This window comes from Bos indicus x Bos taurus, chromosome 7 (genome assembly GCF_003369695.1).
Source record: "Bos indicus x Bos taurus breed Angus x Brahman F1 hybrid chromosome 7, Bos_hybrid_MaternalHap_v2.0, whole genome shotgun sequence".
In the NCBI taxonomy this organism is placed as follows: Eukaryota; Metazoa; Chordata; class Mammalia; order Artiodactyla; family Bovidae; genus Bos; species Bos indicus x Bos taurus.
Window position 1 is genome coordinate 57,362,359 of NC_040082.1, and position 21,351 is coordinate 57,383,709.

The window sequence follows — 21,351 nt, forward strand, 5'->3', positions numbered from 1 at the left end:
ATATATCAAATTATATATTTTATTATAAGCTAACTTCCTTTCATCTTTCCTTTTAAATTCAATTATAGCATTAATCTTTTATCTAGTGTGTGCAGCTGGTTATGTTATCATACATTAGCAACACAAAGATATTAAAGACACTGAACTAAGAATCAAAATGACTTCTGTAACAATACCACTTAGATATTAAAATATCACAATTATATAATTAAAGGTTTTAGAAACTTCAACATAAACTAACTATACAAACTTTCTAAAAATGCATAAAAAAAGGCTACCTCTTCTACACATTGAGCCTAAGGAAAGGAGGAAATGGAAGCAGGGGAGGAGGAGGATCGGGAGCCAACAGCATCACAGGAGGGGTAGGAGCCTAGCACAGACAATGACAAGACTGTGCTGCACACAGAGAGACACACTTCATTCAGTGCCCTACCCTTGAGGACCAGCCACAACACAAAATAACATTTTAAAAAATTAAGTTGCCCAGGGAACCCTGCCTATCCTAAGACTCATTTATAGGTACACACCTAAGAAGAGGAAAGATGCAGACGGCCTGATAGTTGGCAGAGGAGAGCCGGGTACTGCTCCTGCCGCATTTCCAGTATCACCACAAAGGGCAGGGTCCCAAACCACTAACATGGGCCCCGATTCTGGAGTGAAGGTCCTCAGACGCAGTGTATAGAGGACTGTGAAACTGCTAAAGAGATACAGATATGGGCCGGGAAAGAGGCAGAAAGGAAAGAACCTTGCTCAAGTACAGGATAAAGCAAAAGTGTCCATTCAGCACTTCAACCGTGGACTAGAATCCTAGCCAGAGGCATAAAGCCAGAAAAATAAATAAAAAGCATTAAATTGGAAAAGAACAAGTAAACTGTAATTTGTAAGCAATCTGATTGTATATGTAGAAAATCCTAAGGAAGCTACAGAAGAATTACTAATACTAATAAGTAAATATAGCAAAGTTGCAGGACAGAAAATCAAAATAGTTAATATATGGTAATCAACTGTATTTCTATATACCAGGAATAAGCACTGGAATATTTATTTTAAAATAGTGCCATTTACAACAGCACTTTAAAAATTTAAAAACACTTACAGATAAATTTAACAAAAGACATGCACGGCCTATACACTGAAAACCACAAACCACTGCCATAAGGAAAAAAGACCAAACCAAACAGAAAGGTCTATCCTGTGCATAGATTTGAAGATTCACTATTTTTAAGCTGAATCTATAAATAATTTATCAGTATGAATTAATTCATTTGAATATGTTTTAACATCTTCTATGTACTGGATGGTTAGATAGCATCACTGATTAAATGGACTCAAATGAATCTGTCCCTTTGGGACATAGGGGAGGAGAGAGGAGCCTGGCATGCTGCAGTCCATGAGGTCACCAAGAGTCGGACAGAACTTAGTGTCTGAACAACAAAATGCACTGGACACTGTTCTAAACACCAAAGACACAGCAGTGAAAAACATTAAAAAAAATCCCTGCCCCCACAGGGCTTACATTTTAATCAAGAAAGACAAAACACACAAAATGTGTACTTTAAACACAATTTTAAGTGCTAGGGAAGAAAACAATGCAAAACCAAAAAGGAGAAGGGGATAAGGAATGACCCAGAAGAAAAGAATGAAAACTCAGAGCGGGTGGAGTCACTTAAAGACCAGATAAAAGAGTGGCAGCGAGGCTTATCAATACCTGGAGGGACAGTACTCCAGGCAGAGGAAATAACAAAAATTCTGTTAGATGGGAGCAAGCCTAGAATGTTCTAAGAACAACAAGAAAGGCAGTGCAGCTGGGGCAGAGTAAGCAAGGGGAGGGTAACAGTAGATGAGATCAGAGAAACAGCAGATGGCCAGTTCCAGTATGGCTTTGTAGGTCACTGTCATTTTAAAAGACTGGCTTTATTTCAGGTGACATGTGTAGCCATTGAAGGATTTTGAACAGAGTGACATAACCATGACCCGATTATACTTTAGAAGGATCCTTCTGGCTGCATGTTGAGAATGGCAGGGTCAAGAACAGAAGGAATAGTTAGGGTCTAATCACTATATTCTAGGCAAGAGACACTGCTGCCTTGGAGCAAAGTTGGTGATGGAGGTGCAAAGAAGGGAATGGCCTTGAGATAAACTCTGAAGAGAGTACACAGGGTCCACTGAAGCACTGAGTGTGAGTGGATGGGGGGCGGGGACAGGGGTCCAGGTTGACTCCAAGGTTTGTGGCTTGAATACACCTTGCAATAATTACTTCCCAGGGTCAGGGAAGACTGAAGGAAGAATAAAGTTGTAGAGAGAAGCAGAAAAACTGATTTGGGCCTTGTTAATTTTAAGATGACTGATGGTTCGAGTAGGGAGGCTGAATTGTTGGATATATGAGTCTGACACTGAGGAATCAGGTCATTTGAAGCTAGAGTTGAAGGTCACCAAGAGAGTGAGGGTAGGCAGAAAAGATCCAAGAACAAAACCCTAGGGACCTCAACAGGTAAGGCCTGAAGGAAGAGGAGGATCAAGAAGGGAGTCTGAGGAGGAGTTGCTAGGCAGCAGGAAGAACACCAGCAGAGTGTGGTATCCTGGGAGCCACATGGAAAATTGTTACAAAGAGAAGGGAGTGATCAATCCTGCCCAACAGTGCTCACCAGTCAATTAAGACAAGGCTGGTGAAATGACCACTGGATTGGACAAGAAGGGCTAGAGGGGCAGGCAGCCAGGCTATTTGGGGTGCTATTTGGCACAGACAAGGTAGGCAAGGCTCTCTCATTGCCCCTAGGAGGCTTCTGCCCTCCCCTCCCAGCTTCTCTCTCTCACCACCCTGTCTTTGAATAGCTGTGCCCTTGACCTCAGCTCTCCAGGAAGTCTTCCCAATCAGGCCGGATCCCCCACCGTAGACTCTCATGGTAGCAGGCACCCATCTCACTGCCAGTCTGGGTCCCACGGGATTTTCCTTTGGTAGGTTGGACAGTGGGAGCAGTGTCTTAGTCTACATGCCTGTACTCCAGGGGTAGGGACCAGGCCTCTTAACTCAGAAACTTACTCCCTGCAGCAAGCATGGAACTGGGCACAGAAATAAGCACTCAACCAACAAGGAGGAGACCGAGGAAGGGGAGACTTACAGGCACTAGTGTGATCAGGCAGAAGCGGAAAGGTGATGAGGTGAGATGTGTGGCCAACTCAGAGTGGGGAAGGGGATCTGGCTTCCAAGGGAGGGCAGGAGAAGGCAGTGTATGAACAGAAAAAGCCTCCCTCCAACATGCAGAGCTAGACCAGGTCAGGAATCGGAAGCCACTGGAAGAGAACTGACTACCAGGACTGGAGGAGACAGCAGAAGGCTCTGAAATCCTCTCTACCCATTTTAGACCCTTGTTTTTGACAGAGAAGCCAGCAGAGGTGGACTTTGTGATCACAGACTGAGAAGCCCATTTGGCCACCATGGCAGGGAGACAAGGCTGCTCCCAGCATATCAAGAAAACAGAGGTTTTGTTTGAGGGTGGAAATCCATCATCTACTGCTGCAAATTAAAAACCCCGAAGAGAGTCAGGAGATCAAATGTTCATCCTTGAAGCAAGGGTAATAACCATATCTAGCACCTATCACATGCTGTAGGGAGTTATCTCATTTAATCCTCAACTCCCTGACTACCCCATTGGAGATAACTCTCTCCTATCACCTGGTTATTCCCTTCAAAGAATTTTATCACCATCCACAGTTATCTTGTTTGCATGTTTCTTTCCTGCTTATCATCTGCCCTCCATGTGCAACTTAAGCTCCTCTGGGCAGGAAGCTTGTCTGATCTTAAGCTACATCCCTCTGCTATCACAGCACCAGGCACAGAGTACACCACAAACATTCAGCAAGAGAACTGAAGAGCTTCGTGGAAATCCTTCTACCTACCTGTCCTACACATGAAGATTCTTGCTCCTCTTTCTTTTTTTTACTACCTAAATGTTTAAAGTATTTGTATGTTCACACTGAGGCAGACCTACACAACCTCACTGCTTTTCTACTAGCAATGAGACTGGTCTCAGCCCCAGCTTCTCTCTCCAAACAGCAAGACCTGTCCCTTCCCAGGGTTTAAAGTCCCAGCACCCACCCCCTGCCTATCTGAACAAGCCCCTGCTCCCTCTCCCTTACCTGCCTCTGCCTCCCTTGGGTGTGCCCAGCAAATCCACTCAGCTGCCCTTGTTTGTTCTCTTCCACGCCCCTGTGTTTGTTTCCTAGGACTGCCATAACCAGGTACTGTCAACTGTGGGGCTTAAAGCAACAAATGTATTCTTCCAGTTCTGGAGGTTAGAGGTCCAAGTCAAGGTGTCAACAGAGCCATGTGCTCCCTAAAGGATCTATGGAAGAAACTTTTCTCTCTACTTTCTGTCTGCTTTAGGCATCTATCAAAAACAAGTCTTGATACTTTTTGGATTGCAGCTACATAACTCCAATCTCTGTCCCACAAAGAGATTTTACCACATGTACCAACTCAAACATATAATTAATGAAAAAATTCTTCAATGGACAAGTGTCGTCACAGGTGAAGAAATAAGGTAGGGGCAAACGTGGGCTTGAATGCAGATGTGAAGCGTGGCGGGGAGGTGGGGGACTCCTGGACAATATAGGTTTGTGATAACGCAAATTCTAATAAAGTTAGCCCAAATTCTAACAAGTTTCCTGGGGCTGTTGATGCTATTGGACTATGGACCATCCCTGAGGGCAGAGACCAAGTCTTATTATGTTTGTATTATACATTGCATGGTTCAAGGCTGGAAGAATGAGTGCATATTAAACTGCTGCAATCTACTTTAAAAACCAGGGCAACTGAACTCCTGCTATTTCTCTCATTTAGTTGCCCTTCAGAAAGACCCTCTGGCAGGCATGCGTCAACTGCTGATCTGGAATGTTCGCCTGGTAGCCCACCACCTTGTTTAGGGAGGGCAGCTCTTCATCCCTGTAGATCAGCTCTTCACCCCTGCAGATCAGAGGTCTCAGCTCTGCAGAGTGAGCTTTGTAGAGCTAGGGAAGTACAGTTTCAAGGCCAGAGCAAGTTCATCTCCTCTCACTTGCATCAGCTTGGATAGGCTTCACGTGAAGCAATTCCATCTTTCTGTGTGTCTCAGAGGATGGTAGGGAACAGGACTCGGCATGTAATGAGTTTAGGGTGGTGATGCCCTTTAGCAACCCTAGCTTACCTGGCAGACGAGCTCTCATTGCTGTTTCAGATGGCACTCCTGTAAGTTACCATCCTCCACCCTGGCCCAGCCAGCCCCTGGTCTGGGACCCCGTCTCCACCACGAGTGGCCAGAAGCTTCAGCAAGCAAGAGCTTGGTCCCCAGTGCTCAGGAGGTCCATGCAGACCACCAGATGCTCTTCAATACCTACACAAGCGCACGCGCATGTGCGTGCACACACACACACACACACACACACACACTGCACAGGTCAACTATCTGGGATTTCTGAAGCAGGGTGGGTGGGGGTCTAGAATAACCCTGCTTTGCACTCCCACGGCTCCATGCACAAAATCCAGCAACGGTTTGGTCAGAGTTCCTTTGGGGTCAACTAGAGGGCACCCTGATTTCGCCAAGAAACACGTGTTCAATTCCACATGTGAGCCCTGCTTTTGCTGACAGGCCATGACTGTGGCTGCGAAGGGAGGGGAAGCAGGTGGATTCTGTCTGTTTTGGGGTGACAAAAGTGGAGTGCACTGGCAGTTAAAGCTCAGAATGAAGGTGGAAGAGAAAGCAGTAAAAGCAAGGGCCCGGCTGGCGTCAGGTGACAACTGCTTCTTACTTAGACACTGTATACTTAACAAAACTACTGAACTAGGTTATCAGGTATGATGCATTTTAAGTTATCTATTTTTTTAAAAAATTCAACATTAATAACAAACATAGGACTTAACCTAATAGGAAAGTCAACTTTCTGGTTCTGACAGTCTACTACAATTATACAAGGTATTACTGGGGAAAGCAAGGTGAAAGCCTCACAGCAATTCTCTGAACTATTTTTGCAACTTCCTCTGAGTCAAACTATTTCAAAACAAGTTGTTTTAAAAATTATCAAGCACAGAAAGATATTACTGCATCTAAAATATTATTAAGGTCAAAAATCTAAATTTGAGGTTTTATGTAAACCCTCAGCTTTCTCAAAATTTGAAGTTTTGTGTAAATCCTCAGCTTTCTCATCAAATAAGATGTTTAATAATAAAACTATGACTGTCTGGTCATAACAAAAGAGTCTAAAATGCAGTACTTAGGTGCAGTCTCAAAAATGACAGAATGATCTCTGTTCATTTCCAAACCAAACCATTCAGTCACAGTAATCCAAGTCTATGCCCCAACCACTAATGCCTAAGAAGGTTCTATGATGACCTACCAGATCTTCTAGAACTAACACCAAAAAAAGATGTCCTTTTCATCACAGGGGACTGGAATGCAAAAGTAAGAAGTCAAGAGATACCTGGAGTAAGCAAGTTTGGCCCTGGAGTGCAAAATGAAGCAGGGCAAAGGCTAACAGAGTTTTGCCAAGAGAACGCACTGGTCATAATAGCAAACAGCCTCTTCCAACAACACAAAAGGAGACTCTACATATGGACATCACCAGGTACTCAATACCAAAATCAGATTCATTAAATTCCTTGCAGCCAAAGATGGAGAAGCTCTAATACAGTCCGCAAAAACAATACCAGGAGCTGACTCAGATCATGAACTCCTTATTGCAAAATTCAGATTTAAATTGAAGAAAGTAGGGAAAATGGCTAGACCATTCAGGTATGACCTAAATCAAATCCCTTACAATTATATAGTGGAAGTGACAAAGGGATTCACGTGATTAGATCTGATAGATTGCCTGAAGAACTATGGATGGAGGTTGTGACATTGTACAGGAGGCAGTAATCAAGACCATCCCCAAGAAAAAGAAATGCAAAAAGGCAAAATGGTTGTCTGAAGATGCCTTACAAATAGCTGAGAAAAGAAGAGAAGGGAAAGGCAAAGGAAAAAAGGAAAGATATACACATATTAATGCAGAGTTCCAAAGAACAGCAAGGAGAGATAGCAAGCCTTCCTCAGTGATCAGTGCAAAGAAACAGAGGAAAACGATAGAATGGGAAAGACTAGAGATCTCTTCAAGAAAATTAGAGATAGCAAGGGAACATTTCATGCAAAGATGGGCACAATAAAGGACAGAAACAGTATGAACCCAAGAGAAGCAGAAGATATTAAGAGGTGGCAAGAATACACAGAAGAACTATTTAAAAAAAAATCTTAATGACCCATATAACCACAAAGGTGTGATCACTCATCTAGAGTCAGACATCCTAGAGTGTGAAATCAAGTGGACTTTAGAAAGCATCACTATGAACAAAGCTAGTGGAGGTGACAGAATTCCAGCTGAGCTATTTCAAATCCTAAAAGATGCTGCTGTGAAAGTGCTGCACTCAATATGCCAACAAATTTGGAAAACTCAGCAGTGGCCACAGGACTGGAAAAGGTCAGTTTTCATCCCAAACCTAAAGAAAGGCAATGCCAAAGAATGTTCAAACTACTGCACAAATGCACTCATCTCACATGCTAGCAAAGTAATGCTCAAACTTCTCCAGGCCAGGCTTCAACAGTACGTGAACGGTGGTGAACTTCCAGTTGTTCAAACTGGATTTACAAAAGGCAGAGGAACCAGAGATCAAATTGCCAACATCCACTGGATCATACAAAAAGCAAGAGAATGTCAGAAAAACATCTACTTCTACTTTATTGACTATGCTAAAGTCTTTGACTATATGGATCACAACAAACTGTGGAAAATTCTTAAAGAGATGGGAAGAGCAGACCACCTTACCTGCCTCCTGAGAAAGCTGTATGCAGGTCAAGAAGTAACAGTTAGAACTGGTCATGGAACAACGGACTGGTTCCAAATGTGAAGGGAGTACGTCAAGGCTGTATATTGTCATCCTGCTTATTTAACTTATATGCAGAGTACATCAGGCAAAATGCCAAACTGGATGAAGCACAAGCTGGAATCAAGATTTCCAGAAGAAATACCAATAACCTCAGACATGCAGATGACACCACCCTTATAACAGAAAGCGAAGAGGAACTAAAGAGCCTCTTGATGTAAGTGAAAGAGAACAGTGAAAATGCTGGCTTAAAATGCAACATTAAAAAAACCTAAGATCATGGCATCTGGTCCCATCACTTCATGGGAAATAGATGGGGAAACAATGGAAACAGTGACAGACTTTATTTTCTTGGGCTCCAAAATCACTGTAGATGGTGACTGCAGCCACGAAATTTAAAAATGCCTGCTCCTTGGAAGAAAAGCTATGACAAACCTAGACAGCATATTAAAAAGCAGAGACATTACTTTGCCGACAAAGGTCCATATAGTCAAAGCTATGGTTTTCCAGTAGTCATGTATGGATGTGAGAGTTGGACCATAAAGAAAGCTGAGCGCCAAAGAATTGATGCTTTTGAACTGTGGTGTTGGAAAAGACTCTTCAGAGTCCCTTGGACTGCAAGGAGATCCAAGCAGTCCACCCTAAAGGAGATCAGTCCTGAATATTCACTGGAATATTGAAGTATTGAATATTGGAAGTATGGAATATTGAAGCTCCAATACTTTGGCCACCTGCTGGGTAAGATTGAAGGCAGGAGGAAAATGGCATTACAGAGGATGAGATGGTTGGATGGCATCACCGACTCAATGGACATGAGTTTGAGCAAGGTCCGAGAGTTGGTGACTGACAGGGAAGCCTGGTGTGCTACAGTCCATGGGGTCACAAAGAGTCAGACAGGACTGACTGACTGAACTGTACTGATGACTGTTTAAGAAAAGCTGTACTGTCACAAGAACATCTAGGATGATAGTGGTACTCTATTTCTTGATTCAGGTCTTAATTACAAAATTGTTTGCATTATAAATATTATTAACATTCTGTATTCTTTTTTGTTTTTGCACTTCTCAGTATGTGAGATATAATTTCATAATAAAATGATAAAATTAGTAATAATAATAAAACCAATCACTGGATTGTTGAGTGATTAAATCAGTGCATACATGTAAAGTATTGCAAATAATAACATTCATATATTAGCCATCAATTAGATTTTATTTGACATTAATTCATAGTCATTAGGAAAGAGTCTGGAAGAACATAGAAACAACAAAACCATCAGTAGCCACTATCCTGAATGATTTTTTTTGTTGTTGTTGTTTTAATAAAAGTATGGTTGATTTACAGTGTTTCAGGTATATAACACAATGATTCAGTTATATATACATGTATTCTTTTTCAGATTTGTTTCCATTACAGGTTATTACAAGATACTGAATTTATTTCCCTGTGCTTCTTGTTCTTGTTGTTTAGCTATATTATATGTAATACTGAATGACAAGGTTGCAAAGGACTTTTATTTTTGCTGATATTCTAATCTTCCCACAATCAATACAAGTTAAAAACAAACCTACAGTTCTTAGGTTAAAAAAATGCTTTAAAAAAATTTGAATGTGCATACTGTTTCCATATAACACATGGAAGAAAACTGGGGGAGTTTATAACAAAAACAAAATAGCAGATCCTACCGGAAGTCTGACTTTTCTCAGTGTCTCATAGTAGTTAGTCGCGTGTGTCCCACAGCCCATGGTTCTCAAAAAATATGGAGAGAGCATGGGGTGGAACACAGCCGTGCAGGTCAAAAAATGTAATGGAGATATATTTTTAACCACACATGTAATCCCATGTCCAAATATACCTCATACACGTAGGTATATATTACCAAAGAGAGGAGATATTAAATGTAGGTTAAATCTAGTTATGGGAAGCTCCTTGGCAGGCGGTAACCAAAAGCACAGAGACCATTCTGTAAGTTCCCCACAATATGGCTCCCATGGCTGTCCCAACCCTAGCGCCTCCTGCGGACCTATGGCTGCCTGCCTTCTCCCACTGCCACCACCTCCCTCACTGACACCAACCATAGGGAACGCTGAAGAACCACGACAAGCCAGGCCAGCATCTAGAGGCGCCGGGCATCCTGCCCCTGCCTCCCTGAGGCTCACCTGCCAGCAGGCTGTTGCAGGGGGTGGGCGGGTTCCTGCTGCCCTGGACCCAGGCCCCCCCGCCTCCCTCCACAGGCAGGGTCCCAGGCAAACCGCTGCTGGAAAGCTGCCCCTGATCCACCGGGCTCCATTACGTGAAAATAAAACACCAGCCTGTTCTGGGCCTGCCCAGCACATTACTGGGAGGAAGCTATAAAAGCTGCCAACACGGGTTACCTCAAGCATGTTCCTTCTCAAATATGCCGGGAGCGAGGCATGGCCTTTCCTCTCTTCCCCGCCTTCCATCTTTGAGGCAAAGGCTTTCTGTGTCCTGTTTATTGACATCCTCGCCTCTTGGCTGGTCCAGCTGCGCCAGAGCCAGTTGCCCTCCTGGCCATTCAAAGTGCCCCCGTTCCGACCCACTGCCTGTAATGCGCACTTCCAGACCGCACAGCCCACTGGCTGCTCAAAGTCTGGCTCTGAAACCAAATAAAAAGCTTTTCATTTACACTCCAGTTTATGTGCAGCAGCTCAAAAGCCTTATTTTCATGTCTTAGGCAGCTCCCACCTGAATAAATTCGCTCTAAGTGCCACTTTTCCTTTTGTGGATTATAAAGCAGTGAGGAGAGCTGAGGGATGGCCCTGCAGGATGCCACAGGCAGGCAAGGATGCAAAGTGACCCCTTGGAGACCAAGACAACTGATCGATGCCAGGACCCTCGACAATGCACACCACAGCCCTGGAAGGGCAGAAACCACAGCTACTCTCGGCTTTGTCATAGTTGAAAGCACAGCCCTGCCCAGTCCTGGTTCCAAATCCCAGCTCTGCAGATTTCTCAGTGTGTATCCTTGGGACATGGGCCTGCCTTAGAGCTTATTTCTTTACATATAAATAGGGACAACACCTCAGGGAGGGGCTACTCTAATGACTGAACCTGATAAAATACATAAAGTTCTTACCACAGTAACTGGCACATAGAAAGCCCCTGAGAGATAGCATCCATTATCACTCAAATTCATTTTTAAGTGTGTGAAGGATGTACTTGATGCTAGGTGCCAGGTATAAGCAAAATCAACATGGTCCCTGGCTTCAAGGACTCACAGGGCAAAGGGCAACAATCCTAACCCTTTGGGACCTCTACTACAATGGCTGTGCACACACAAGACAGGGAAGGAGGGCTAAACCTGCCTGGGAAGATCTGGAAACAATGAATGTCTAAAACATTCAACTCATTTAAGGCTGATGTTATCTGGTGGTTTCCAGCCTGGTCTCATTTCCCACCTATCTCTCCCCGCCGCTCCCCCTCCTGGGGGCCTTCCCACTATACCAGCCCCACCCTGCGGCCTCTGCCTGGGATGTGCCCCCCTCCCCCAATATTCCCATGATTGGCACCCTTGCTTCACTAGGGTTTCTGCTCACATGTCACCTTCCTGGTCACTCCAAAAAGACTTCTGTCCCCTTCTGCTGCTGTATTATTCTGCACTCACCAATACTGCATTCAAATCTATCTGCCTGCTTTTTTATTGTGCACCTTCTCCACTAGGATGGGATCTCCGTGGGCATGGGGACTTGGTTCATCGCTGTGAACTCTGAATCTAAAACAGTGCGGAATCAAATTAATGAGCCACAGTTAGAAACTGGGGACTCCTCACCCGTAAAGCACGAGGCTAAGAGTGTCATGTACATGGGCATTTAATCCTTACCACATACTACTGACCTCTTCTGCTGGGCCATCACCAAGAAGAGTGGAGGTGAATCACTCTAGGAGTGCCATAGCCAGCCCTAGTCTTCCCCATCATCCTTCCAAACTTCTGATAAACAGCTCCCAGGGAAACATCCCAAGAAGTAAGTTAAACCCAAGGTCTCTCCTGTATCTGAGAAGCTTGCCCTCCAGAGTCTGCCCTTCCTAAAGATCAGAAAGGGCTCCACAAGTCCTACACAACCAAACAGCCACCATGTATTAGATGCTTCTTGTTGTGGTTTAGTCACTCAGTCGTGTCCAAGTCTTTGCAACCCCATGGACTGTAGCCCACCAGGCTTTGCTGTCCATGGGATTCTCCAGGCAAGAATACTAGATGGGGTTGCCATTTCCTTCTCCAGGGGACCTTCCCAGATCAGGGATGGAACCTGCATCTCCTGCACTGATAGGTGGGTTCTTTACCCCTGAGCCACCAGTTAAGTCCGCATTGGCTACTCATGTACAGACTTTGTCTCACATCCTCCCCACACTCTGCTTCATAGTCATGACCCCTCAATCTAGAGGGAAACCAAGGGTCAGAAAGGTTAACTCACTTTTCATGAACACACAGTTAAGAAGTGTCAGAGCTAGGAATCTGAAACCCTGGTTTGTCTGATTTAAAAGGCCATGCCATCACCCACTATTTCGCCAGTGCCTCTGGGTGCCCACACGGGTTCTCCCCTAGCTTGGCTCAGCCTCCTTGGTCACTGATGGTGCACAGCAGATCAGAGAGCATGAGCTCTGGACCCAACAGACACACTTTCCCCACTTCCACCAGCTGGGTCCTGCCCAGGGGCCACCGAAGGCTGGGTCAGAGGCTCCCTCTGCTTCACAGGAGAACTGCTCCAGGAAGGCAGAAGACAGGGGCTCCGCCAGCACCTAGCAAGTACTCAACCCACTTTAAGTACATGAGCCCCAAACTCTCCGTGCAGGTCAGCAGCATCTGTGGACAAGTTATATGATTTATTAAAGTCTCAGTTTACTTTTCTATGGAAGAGATGGTCATTTACCTGCCTTCAGTTATTAGTCAAAGAGGTGAAACACGTCAAATGCTTACAGCAGTACCTGGCCCGTGAGAAACACTCAATAAATGTTAGCTCATCATTGCATCCTATTTCGTAACCCAGGAAACAGACAACTAGGAAGGCAACCAACTTGCTTGACATCTCTCATCTGGTTCAGGGATTTGACCCCAGCCTGCCTGACCCCAGGCCACTTCAAGGTTGACATTAACACACCCACCCAGTGACCAGCAACACGGTAGAGAGAAATGCTATGTTTCAGTAAAAAACTACAGCACACCCGTGCTGCTAAGTCACTTCAGTCATGTCTGACGCTGTGCAACCCCACAGACGGCAGCCCACCAGGCTCCCCCGTCCCTGGGATTCTCCAGGCAAGAACACTCGAGTGGGTCACCATTTCCTTCTCCAGTGCATGAAAGTGAAAAGTGAAAATGACGTAGCTCAGTCGTCAGCACACCCTTATGGGTATCCAATTCTGGTCCTGCTCTTTGTCATTGACATAGTTTTCACCTCTTGGTAAATTGCAATTTTTACTTTGTTACCCCCCTGTAAATTGGATTGGATCCTGCCATCTTAGACATTTCTGTCCTCACCAAATTCTCCATTCTTCTAGTTTCCCACTTTTTCCCACCCTCCTGGCATGGATTCCTTGAGAACTACAACCTGACCACCCAGTTCCTTATCGGAAGTCCAAGCTGGTGGTGGCTGACCTTCCCCTCCAGATCTAAAGAAGTCTCACAAGCTGAAGCCAGACTACAATGTGATAAAAACTTCAAAAGACTCATCACCACAGCAGATCGTGAACTCTCTCATTTAAATGCCTGACAGTTCACACTATCCAGCAAACACCCTCCACTGCATGAGGCCAACAGATTGTTCAGCTGGTCCTGCATGAACGAAGGGTGACTGAGCAAGAAACGAACTTACACCCGTTCAAAAGAAGAATGCACCCTCTGTCCTTGAACAAGAGGATGGGCGACAAAGACTCTCCCCTTGATCAAACTTTTGCTGGCTTCTCTGAGCCCAGAGCCCTCTTCTCAAAGGGCCCTGACCTTGGCCTTCCTAGGCAGGCCTACATAGCCCAGTCTTCGCAAGAATCCTGCTAAGTCACTTCAGAGACAATCTCCCACCTTTGATGTGTCAGTCCTTGGCCTGCCTTTAGCAAGAATTCTGTTAGATCAGTTTAGTAAGCATCCCCTACCCTGGATGCCTCCTCTTAGTAATTTTCCATCCACTGAGGCCTTCATCCTGCTGCTTGGGGCTAAATCCCCACCTGTCGTTGTGTTCAGAGTTCAACCTGATACTGCAGTACCCCTAGTGCAATACCCCTGAATAAAACATTCTTTATTATTCTAAAAGCATCAAAATAATTTTTTCTTTAACTACCCTAAGGCTTGCTTCAAGTAGGAGGGCCTCCCTTCCTGAAAATTCTCCAGTCATGTCTCAGTCAAATCCCATCCCAGATCTCCTGCAAGTAACCTTTCTCTTCTGCTCAGCACGAGCAAACCTCCAACAACCAAGGAGCTGCTTCCCTGCCCTATGGATCTTTGCCTCTCTCAGGCTGGCTGCCAGCCCACCACTTCCCAGCCGTCTATGCACGCAGAGAACACGAAAAAACAGAAATGCATTCCCCATCTGGAAACGCCTCAAAGCTAAACATTATGTAGGATGTGATGGTGTTCGTCTACCCAAAGCGAGACTAAGAGAAACACGGAGACAGGAGGAGACTGCTGCCGAAGGCCAGTGCGTCAGCAAGAGCTAAATTTAGCAACCAAAGCCTCTAACTTCATTCTTTTAGGAAGAAAGAGCAGCAGAAGAAAAAAATGTATGCACATATTTAAATGAAAAAACCTTTAAGAGAGGGAGAGAGTCCACATCCTTAGTGACCTGAAGAAATGCATGAGGAGGGACCACTCTTGGGGAGCCTGCCTCAAGTCAGGTGGGGGGGTCTTTTGGACCCAGTGAACGCATGATACAAAGGAAGCTGCAGACTGAGAAATCCAAACATTAAGTGCTGAGGGCAAGGAGAACAGGTGGATTCCAAAAAGTTACCAATTCTGGAAAAACCCGTAACACAGGTTTTCAAACAGATTTTGTCTTCTAGTAGAGTGGCTAGTATAAAAACATACATCAAAAAAATAAATAAATAAAAATTAAAACATACATCATCCTGGCCCCACTGCCTCCAGGGAGGGTCTGGAAACCTGGGGGAAGAGATGGAGACGTTCCAAGTGATGCAAAGTGGTCATCTGAGCACACATGGGGAGCCTCAGCTCTGTCTGTAGCCAGCTCTGCCCGGTTGAGCCATTTCCCCATCTCTGGGCTAAGGATAACTGTCTGTGAAATAACAGTACAGCCTGGCTGCACTGAGACATTATAACATAGAGAGACACACTCTGTTCTGGATTTATGTGTGGGGAAGCTGGTGGACATAATCAGATTCTACCCCACTCCCACCAGAATCAAGACTTCTGCCTTGACCTTGATAAAAGATCCGTTATTAAGGGATTTCACCACGCTCTTAGAAATGTATCAGTTCCCACAAAGGGCTAATAATCTCACTGTAAACAGAGTCCTCATAAGTCAGTAAGAAAAATACAAGAACCTCAACTGGAAAATGAATGAAGGACCTGAGCAATTCACAAAAACATGCAATAACTTAATTCTAGGGGCGAGGGGGCGGAATGAGACTCCTTACTGGTAACAAGAAAAAGGACATAATTAAAATAAAAATGAGAGAGCTTTCCCCACATGTCAATTAGTAAGTTCCTAAAATCTCAATAATACCCAGCAAGGGCTGGGACTCAGAGAATTTCAAATCCTAGTGTATCATCAGTAGACAGCAAGGGGCAACCTGGCCAGATGACATCCCAAGCCACCTAATAATTCTGTGAGGGGAAGCACACTGACTGAAACCGTCACTATGGCCAGGCACCACAGTAACCATGTGTATGAGTTGTTTTACAACAGGAGGTCCTGGTAAGGAACACAGAACTAATAAGCCACCACCGACCGGAAGAGTTCATAGATCAAGAACTTCTTATTTTCAGCATATGAGTCAGAAATCACTCAGCCATGATTAATAGAAGCCACCAAAGTTGACATGGGATGGCTTAAGTGGAGAAAAATGGAATTCATTAGCTCACGTTACTGGGTTGTCCGGAGCACACATATAGCTTCAGGCATGACTGGATCTAGGTGTTCAAATATCAGGGCTCTATTTGTCTGACTTTCTCCATTTAATGACCAAGATATTCACCAACAGAACCAATAAATTGCCTTGAGTGGAAGAAATTTTTCAATAAAAAAGATATTCGCCAACAGGCTTATATTTATACCCTATCAATCGCAGCAAAAGTACATCATCTTCCCCAAGAGCTCTGGGAGAGAAGTGCCGGGAAGGACTCAACTGGCTACATTCAACAGCCTACTCCTAGGGACACAGGGCAAAGGAGTGCCTTCCAGTCACATGGAAAAGGTATTCTCTTCCTAGAAGGGAGTGGGAGCTGCTGGAAAGGAAAAAAAACAGTTCCACCTTAATGAATCTCTCCCACTTTAAGAACACGTTAGTTTCTTGGCACAGGCATTCACTGGCAGTGGTAGGCATGAATGACACCATCAAGCTGGGGTTACTTTGCCACCAAGGCAAAATGAATTATTAGTCTACATTCAGACTACAACAACAATCTAAGTGAGAATGCATTTTTTTAACTCACATTTGAGGTATGAGTTACATATAGTAAGATTCACCCTTTTTAGTAAAGAGTTCTACCAATGTTAGTGAATGCACACAGCTATGTGTGACCACCACCACAATCAGGATATAGAACATTTCCATATCCCCCACTCCCAGCCCCTAGCAACCACTGATTTGCTCTGAAGCCTTGTACCTGAGTACCATGAAGTTATATTTCCAGAATATCATAAAGTTCTTCAATGTGCAGCCTTTTAAGTCTGGGAGCAACCCACTCCAGTACTATTGCCTGGAAAATTCCATGGATGGAGGAGCCTGGTAGGATACAGTCCATGGGATCGCAAAGAGTCGGACACAACTGAGCAACTTTACTCACTTTCTTTCACTTAGAACACACTTGAGATTCATCTATGTCGGTGCACGTGTCAAGTAATTCACTCCTTTTATTGCTGATCATTGATACACCCCCCCCAACACACACACACCCCATACCCCAAATGCGTAAATTTCCTATATGTACCCAGGAACATGGGTTACATCCAAGAGCAAAATAACATTTTTACTTTATTCTCGTGGCACTTTCATTTTAATGGTAAGAAACCAAAAATGGATAAACACACACAGTTCATCAGGAAGTAAGAAATGACATGAATCTAAACAGAGCAGGCTGGCACATGGAGGGGGTGGTGCCCCTGCAATAAAGGATCAAGAAGAGCCTCCGAGGGACGCACAGCAGGCAAGGCAGACACCTTACCACGTTCCAGACAGAAGGAATCACCGGAGCAGAGGCCTGAGATCTAAATGGGCTTGGGGTGTTTGAGGAACAGCAAGCTGCCCAGAGGCTGCAGGGATCACAATCATGGAGAGGACAGGAGATGAGGTGGGAAGGAGGGCAGGGCCTCACAGACAAGGGTGATGAAACCTTTGTGTTTCACCCAAGTGAAATGGCTAACTGTCTAATCCAGACACCCCACACCCTCTGCCTTCTCCACACCAACACACAAGAGGCTGGGTCCTGCTGGAGACCTTTCCAGAGCCTCCCAGTAAGAGCCACAGCAAATCCCACCTCCACACCCACCACCTCCCCTGCTCTGACACTTCACAGAGCAAGCTCCTTGGAGCCTGCCTGCGACACCACTTGCTACCCATATACACTGGGTCCTATGTCTTCCCAGCAGGACCAGCTACATCCTTTGCCAGTCCCAGAAGGGACTGCCAGATAAAATGGGTTAACCTTGAATTTCAGATACACCATGAGTATTTTTTAATGAAAGTATGTCCCAGATACTGCATGGGACCTACCTGGGCCTCTCTTCCAGCTACTTTACAGAGGAAACAAGTATCAGCCTCTCCGTACTACACTCTCCACAGCTGCTTCCTCACCCACGCAGACAGTCTCCGCCTCAGCCCTGGATCCAACGCACTCCTGCCTACTCAGTTTTTTGTACCATGTATTCCCCTTCTCCTCTCTGCATCTTCAACTTCTGGTCTCCCAGAGGTCTACTTTTCTCCTGCAGTTCAACATGCTCCAGTCTTCCCCAGTTTGTTAAACCTTCCCTGGATCCTCCCATACTACTACCCTTCCCTCCGTGTTCAGATACTTTGAATGATGTATCACCTTCCCTCGACTTCCTCACCTCCCCATGTCCAGTCAACTCCCCACTCCCTGGCCGTCTCCTCCTGAACTCAAGGACACTGCTCTTGCTACAATCATCAGTGACCTTCTCGGCATTCAATTCTCAAGTGCCATCTTTCTCTCCATCTTAAAGCTCTCTTGGCTTGGCTTCAGTGACACCAAATTTCCTGGCTTACTCTATTGGAGGCAGCTTCTTCACTGTTGGCTCCTCCTCCATATACACTGGGATCCTGACTCTCTGTCCCGGACTCTCCATGGACACAGTCCATGCTCACCCTCAGTGGAAACCATAGGGTCTACATGAGGAAGAAGTCCTCATCTCTCTACACTTCTCTCCTGAGCTTCAGATTCTAATGAATACAAGGCAGCTCCACTGTTACCTCCTTGAACTCAACATGTCCAAAATCAAACTAAACCAGGAAAGAGTGGACTCATATTCCCAACCTCCCTCACCCCTGGCATCACCTCCTATTTTCCATATGTGACTGGCACATCCATTAATCCATTTCCAAGTCACAAACTCAGGTTTCAACCTTGGCTCTTCTTCCTCCTTCTCTCTGATATAGAAATCCTATCAGTTCTGTTCTCTAAGTGTCTCTTGATTACATATATTCTCTCCCCTGTTTCACTTACTGCTCTCTCCCCACTACTGGAATCCCAACAGCCTCCCAGCCCGGCCTGTTCCCAGTCTTGCCCCTTCTGTTTGCACCCAGCAGCCCCATCCCTCAAGGCCGCCTCTCAAAGGATAGACCAAGGTTCTCTCAATATACCTCAATCCTCAGCCAGACCACACCGTCTCTGGCCTCCCTCCAGGCTTCTGCACAGCCCGCTTCCTCTGCCCAGCGCCCCTTCCACCCCGTTTACGTCCTCACTGCCCAGCAGAGCTAGCCGACTCACCAGCCACAGCAGTCAGCAGTGGAGAGGGTGCCAGTACACTCGGGTTCCCTGGGTTCCAGCCACGGTCTCCCCACTTCACGGGTGTGTGCTTTTAACCCTTCAGGAAAGGAGGAGTGATAATTGAGAGGACGTCATTGGTTAGGTACCAAACCATCTCCGCTCCTTCCTAACAGAACCCCAAATCTGTTCAGAGGCCACATGCTCATTCCAGTGAACCCATCATGATTGGTATAACTTATAGAAACCTGCCTTCTTTTTGCCCGTGATTAATTCTGGCCAATGCAATGTAAGAGGAAATCTACAGAGGACTCTTGGAAAATACGACACTAGTCTTTTAGAACCAGGCAAGAGAACCCCCTGCTCAGGGCCCCAATGGGAGGAGGGTCCCATTGATCACAGACCACAGGTACAAGTTAAACAACACATTGGCACCCCATCCCTCAGAGTCACACAGCATCATCCATAACCCTCAACATCTGCTTTGAAGACTAACACAGTTCAGGTCCCAAAGAAATACTTCACACCTCTTGCCCTAGGTCTTGAAAACAAAAGGTAACTGCATCCAACGGAGAAGGTTGGTAGATGTGCTTTGGCCAGCTGAAGAGACAAAGACAAACACTGCTGTAGAGTGTTGGGAGCACTTGAGAGCAGACAATGAGCTTGTCAAACCCTTCCTCTCAGCACAAATACAACACGTTCTTGCAAAATGAGAAATTCAGGAAGCTGAACGTCATGAGAAATTCAGAGCAGGAAGAATCTTCGTCCTTTTGGTCACTGGCCAGCCACTGCCAACCTTAGGCCCACCAATCCCAGATTTGTTGGTTGGTTATTTTTTTTAAGATTTTTTTGATGTAGGCCATTTTTAAAGTTCTTATTGAATTCATTACAATATTGCTTCTATGTTTTATGTTTTGGTTTTTTGGCCATAAGGCATGTGGGACCCTAGCTCCTCAACCAGGGTTGGAATCCACACCCCCTGCATTGGGGAGCAAAATCTTAACCACTGGATCCAATGCAGTCTCCAGATTTCTTGTTTAATCAACAATCGATGTCATTCTGATTAAAGCCACTGTAAGGCTTTGACTTGAGGTAAGTGACTAGCAAATTGCTCAGTTTTGAGTACTCACTATGAGCCAGCACAATGCTGAAGAGGAGGCTCTTGCAGCACTGCTCGGCACATAGTAGGGTGCCATGCAATTCACCATCTTAACTGAGTACTTTCCAGAGTTAAAAGAGGGTACATAAAAAACAATGTCAGAACCAGAGGACCTTACCAGGCCAGCTAAGAATTATCACGCTATTGTTAGCTCTTCTTCCCGTGTATTAACTTGAACAATATTCTCTGTTCCCCAAATCTTCATGAAGGGCCCACAGCACCCTTCAGGTGCTCTGCTGCAGCACTGCTCACAGTCTGTAGCTCAAGGATGTCTTACAAGTCCATCTACCTGAGCAGACAGCAGCTCTAAGGAGGTGGGGGCTGGGTGTGTTCTGTCCTCCACTGCAGGCACCCACAGGGCCTCCTGAAGAGTGGGTGCTCAATTTCTTCTGCAAAATGAACTCATCTGGTCTCTCCTGTGGATGCCTGCCTGACCCTGGTGATGCCACTATAGAGTGAAATGCCCTTACATTTTCATTTGGGTTCTGTGGGAATGGGCCCTTTACTTCCTTCACTAACATGTCCCCTGAAGTCCTAAATGCAGTGCCCAGGAGGTAACGGTACTCAGGCAATGCCTGCTGTGCTTCCAGCATCCTTTCCAACAACCAGGTAACACCTGGGGATTTTAACAACAGAGGGAAGGTGAACCTAGCATTCCTACTGCACTGTATCTAGTTATAACGTCTTGTTTCAGAAGATTGAGGATCAAGACGAGGGAGCCCATCCTACCTAGGCACTAGGCTTTATTTCTCTCTTGTCATGTGACTTTTTTAAGCTGTGCTTTTCTGGCAGAAGCTCGCATGTATCTCACCAGATGAGGAGGAACCCAACTTCCTAGCCCCTTCCGCCCCCAGACATGGCTCTCCATATCATGAGATAGTAATCCATCTCTTCCAGCAGACCCCAGAGCACAAAATCCTCTCCCAAGAAGGAAAAGACCAGTCCAACACAGGCTTCAATGAGCTAGAAAGGAAGGACAGAAGGAAACACAAAGGCTGCTCTCTTTCCCGCCTGCCTTCTTTTCACATGCAATCAGCCCACAGTCCCTTTGGGAGTCAGATACAACGGTGGCCAAGCAGTTCAGCTGCCTCACCCCAGCTGCCTACCGCCATCCAACCCCACTGGCAGAGCCCCATTCCACTCTCCAGAAGAAGACGAGTCCTGCTCTGGACTTTCATGAGC

At 45.4% G+C, this 21,351-nt stretch overlaps 1 protein-coding gene across 12 annotated transcripts in view; it reads right to left on the reverse strand.

Annotated features, from left to right (window-relative positions):
- The window catches only part of LOC113895217, a 453,671-nt gene that overhangs the window by 322,882 nt on the left and 109,438 nt on the right, over positions 1-21,351 (reverse strand). For all 12 annotated transcript variants that reach the window (XM_027546109.1, XM_027546115.1, XM_027546112.1 and 9 more), the window contains exon 5: positions 19,014-19,110. In XM_027546109.1, the coding sequence (XP_027401910.1) occupies positions 19,014-19,110 (97 nt within the window). The remainder of the gene's footprint in view (positions 1-19,013; positions 19,111-21,351) is intronic.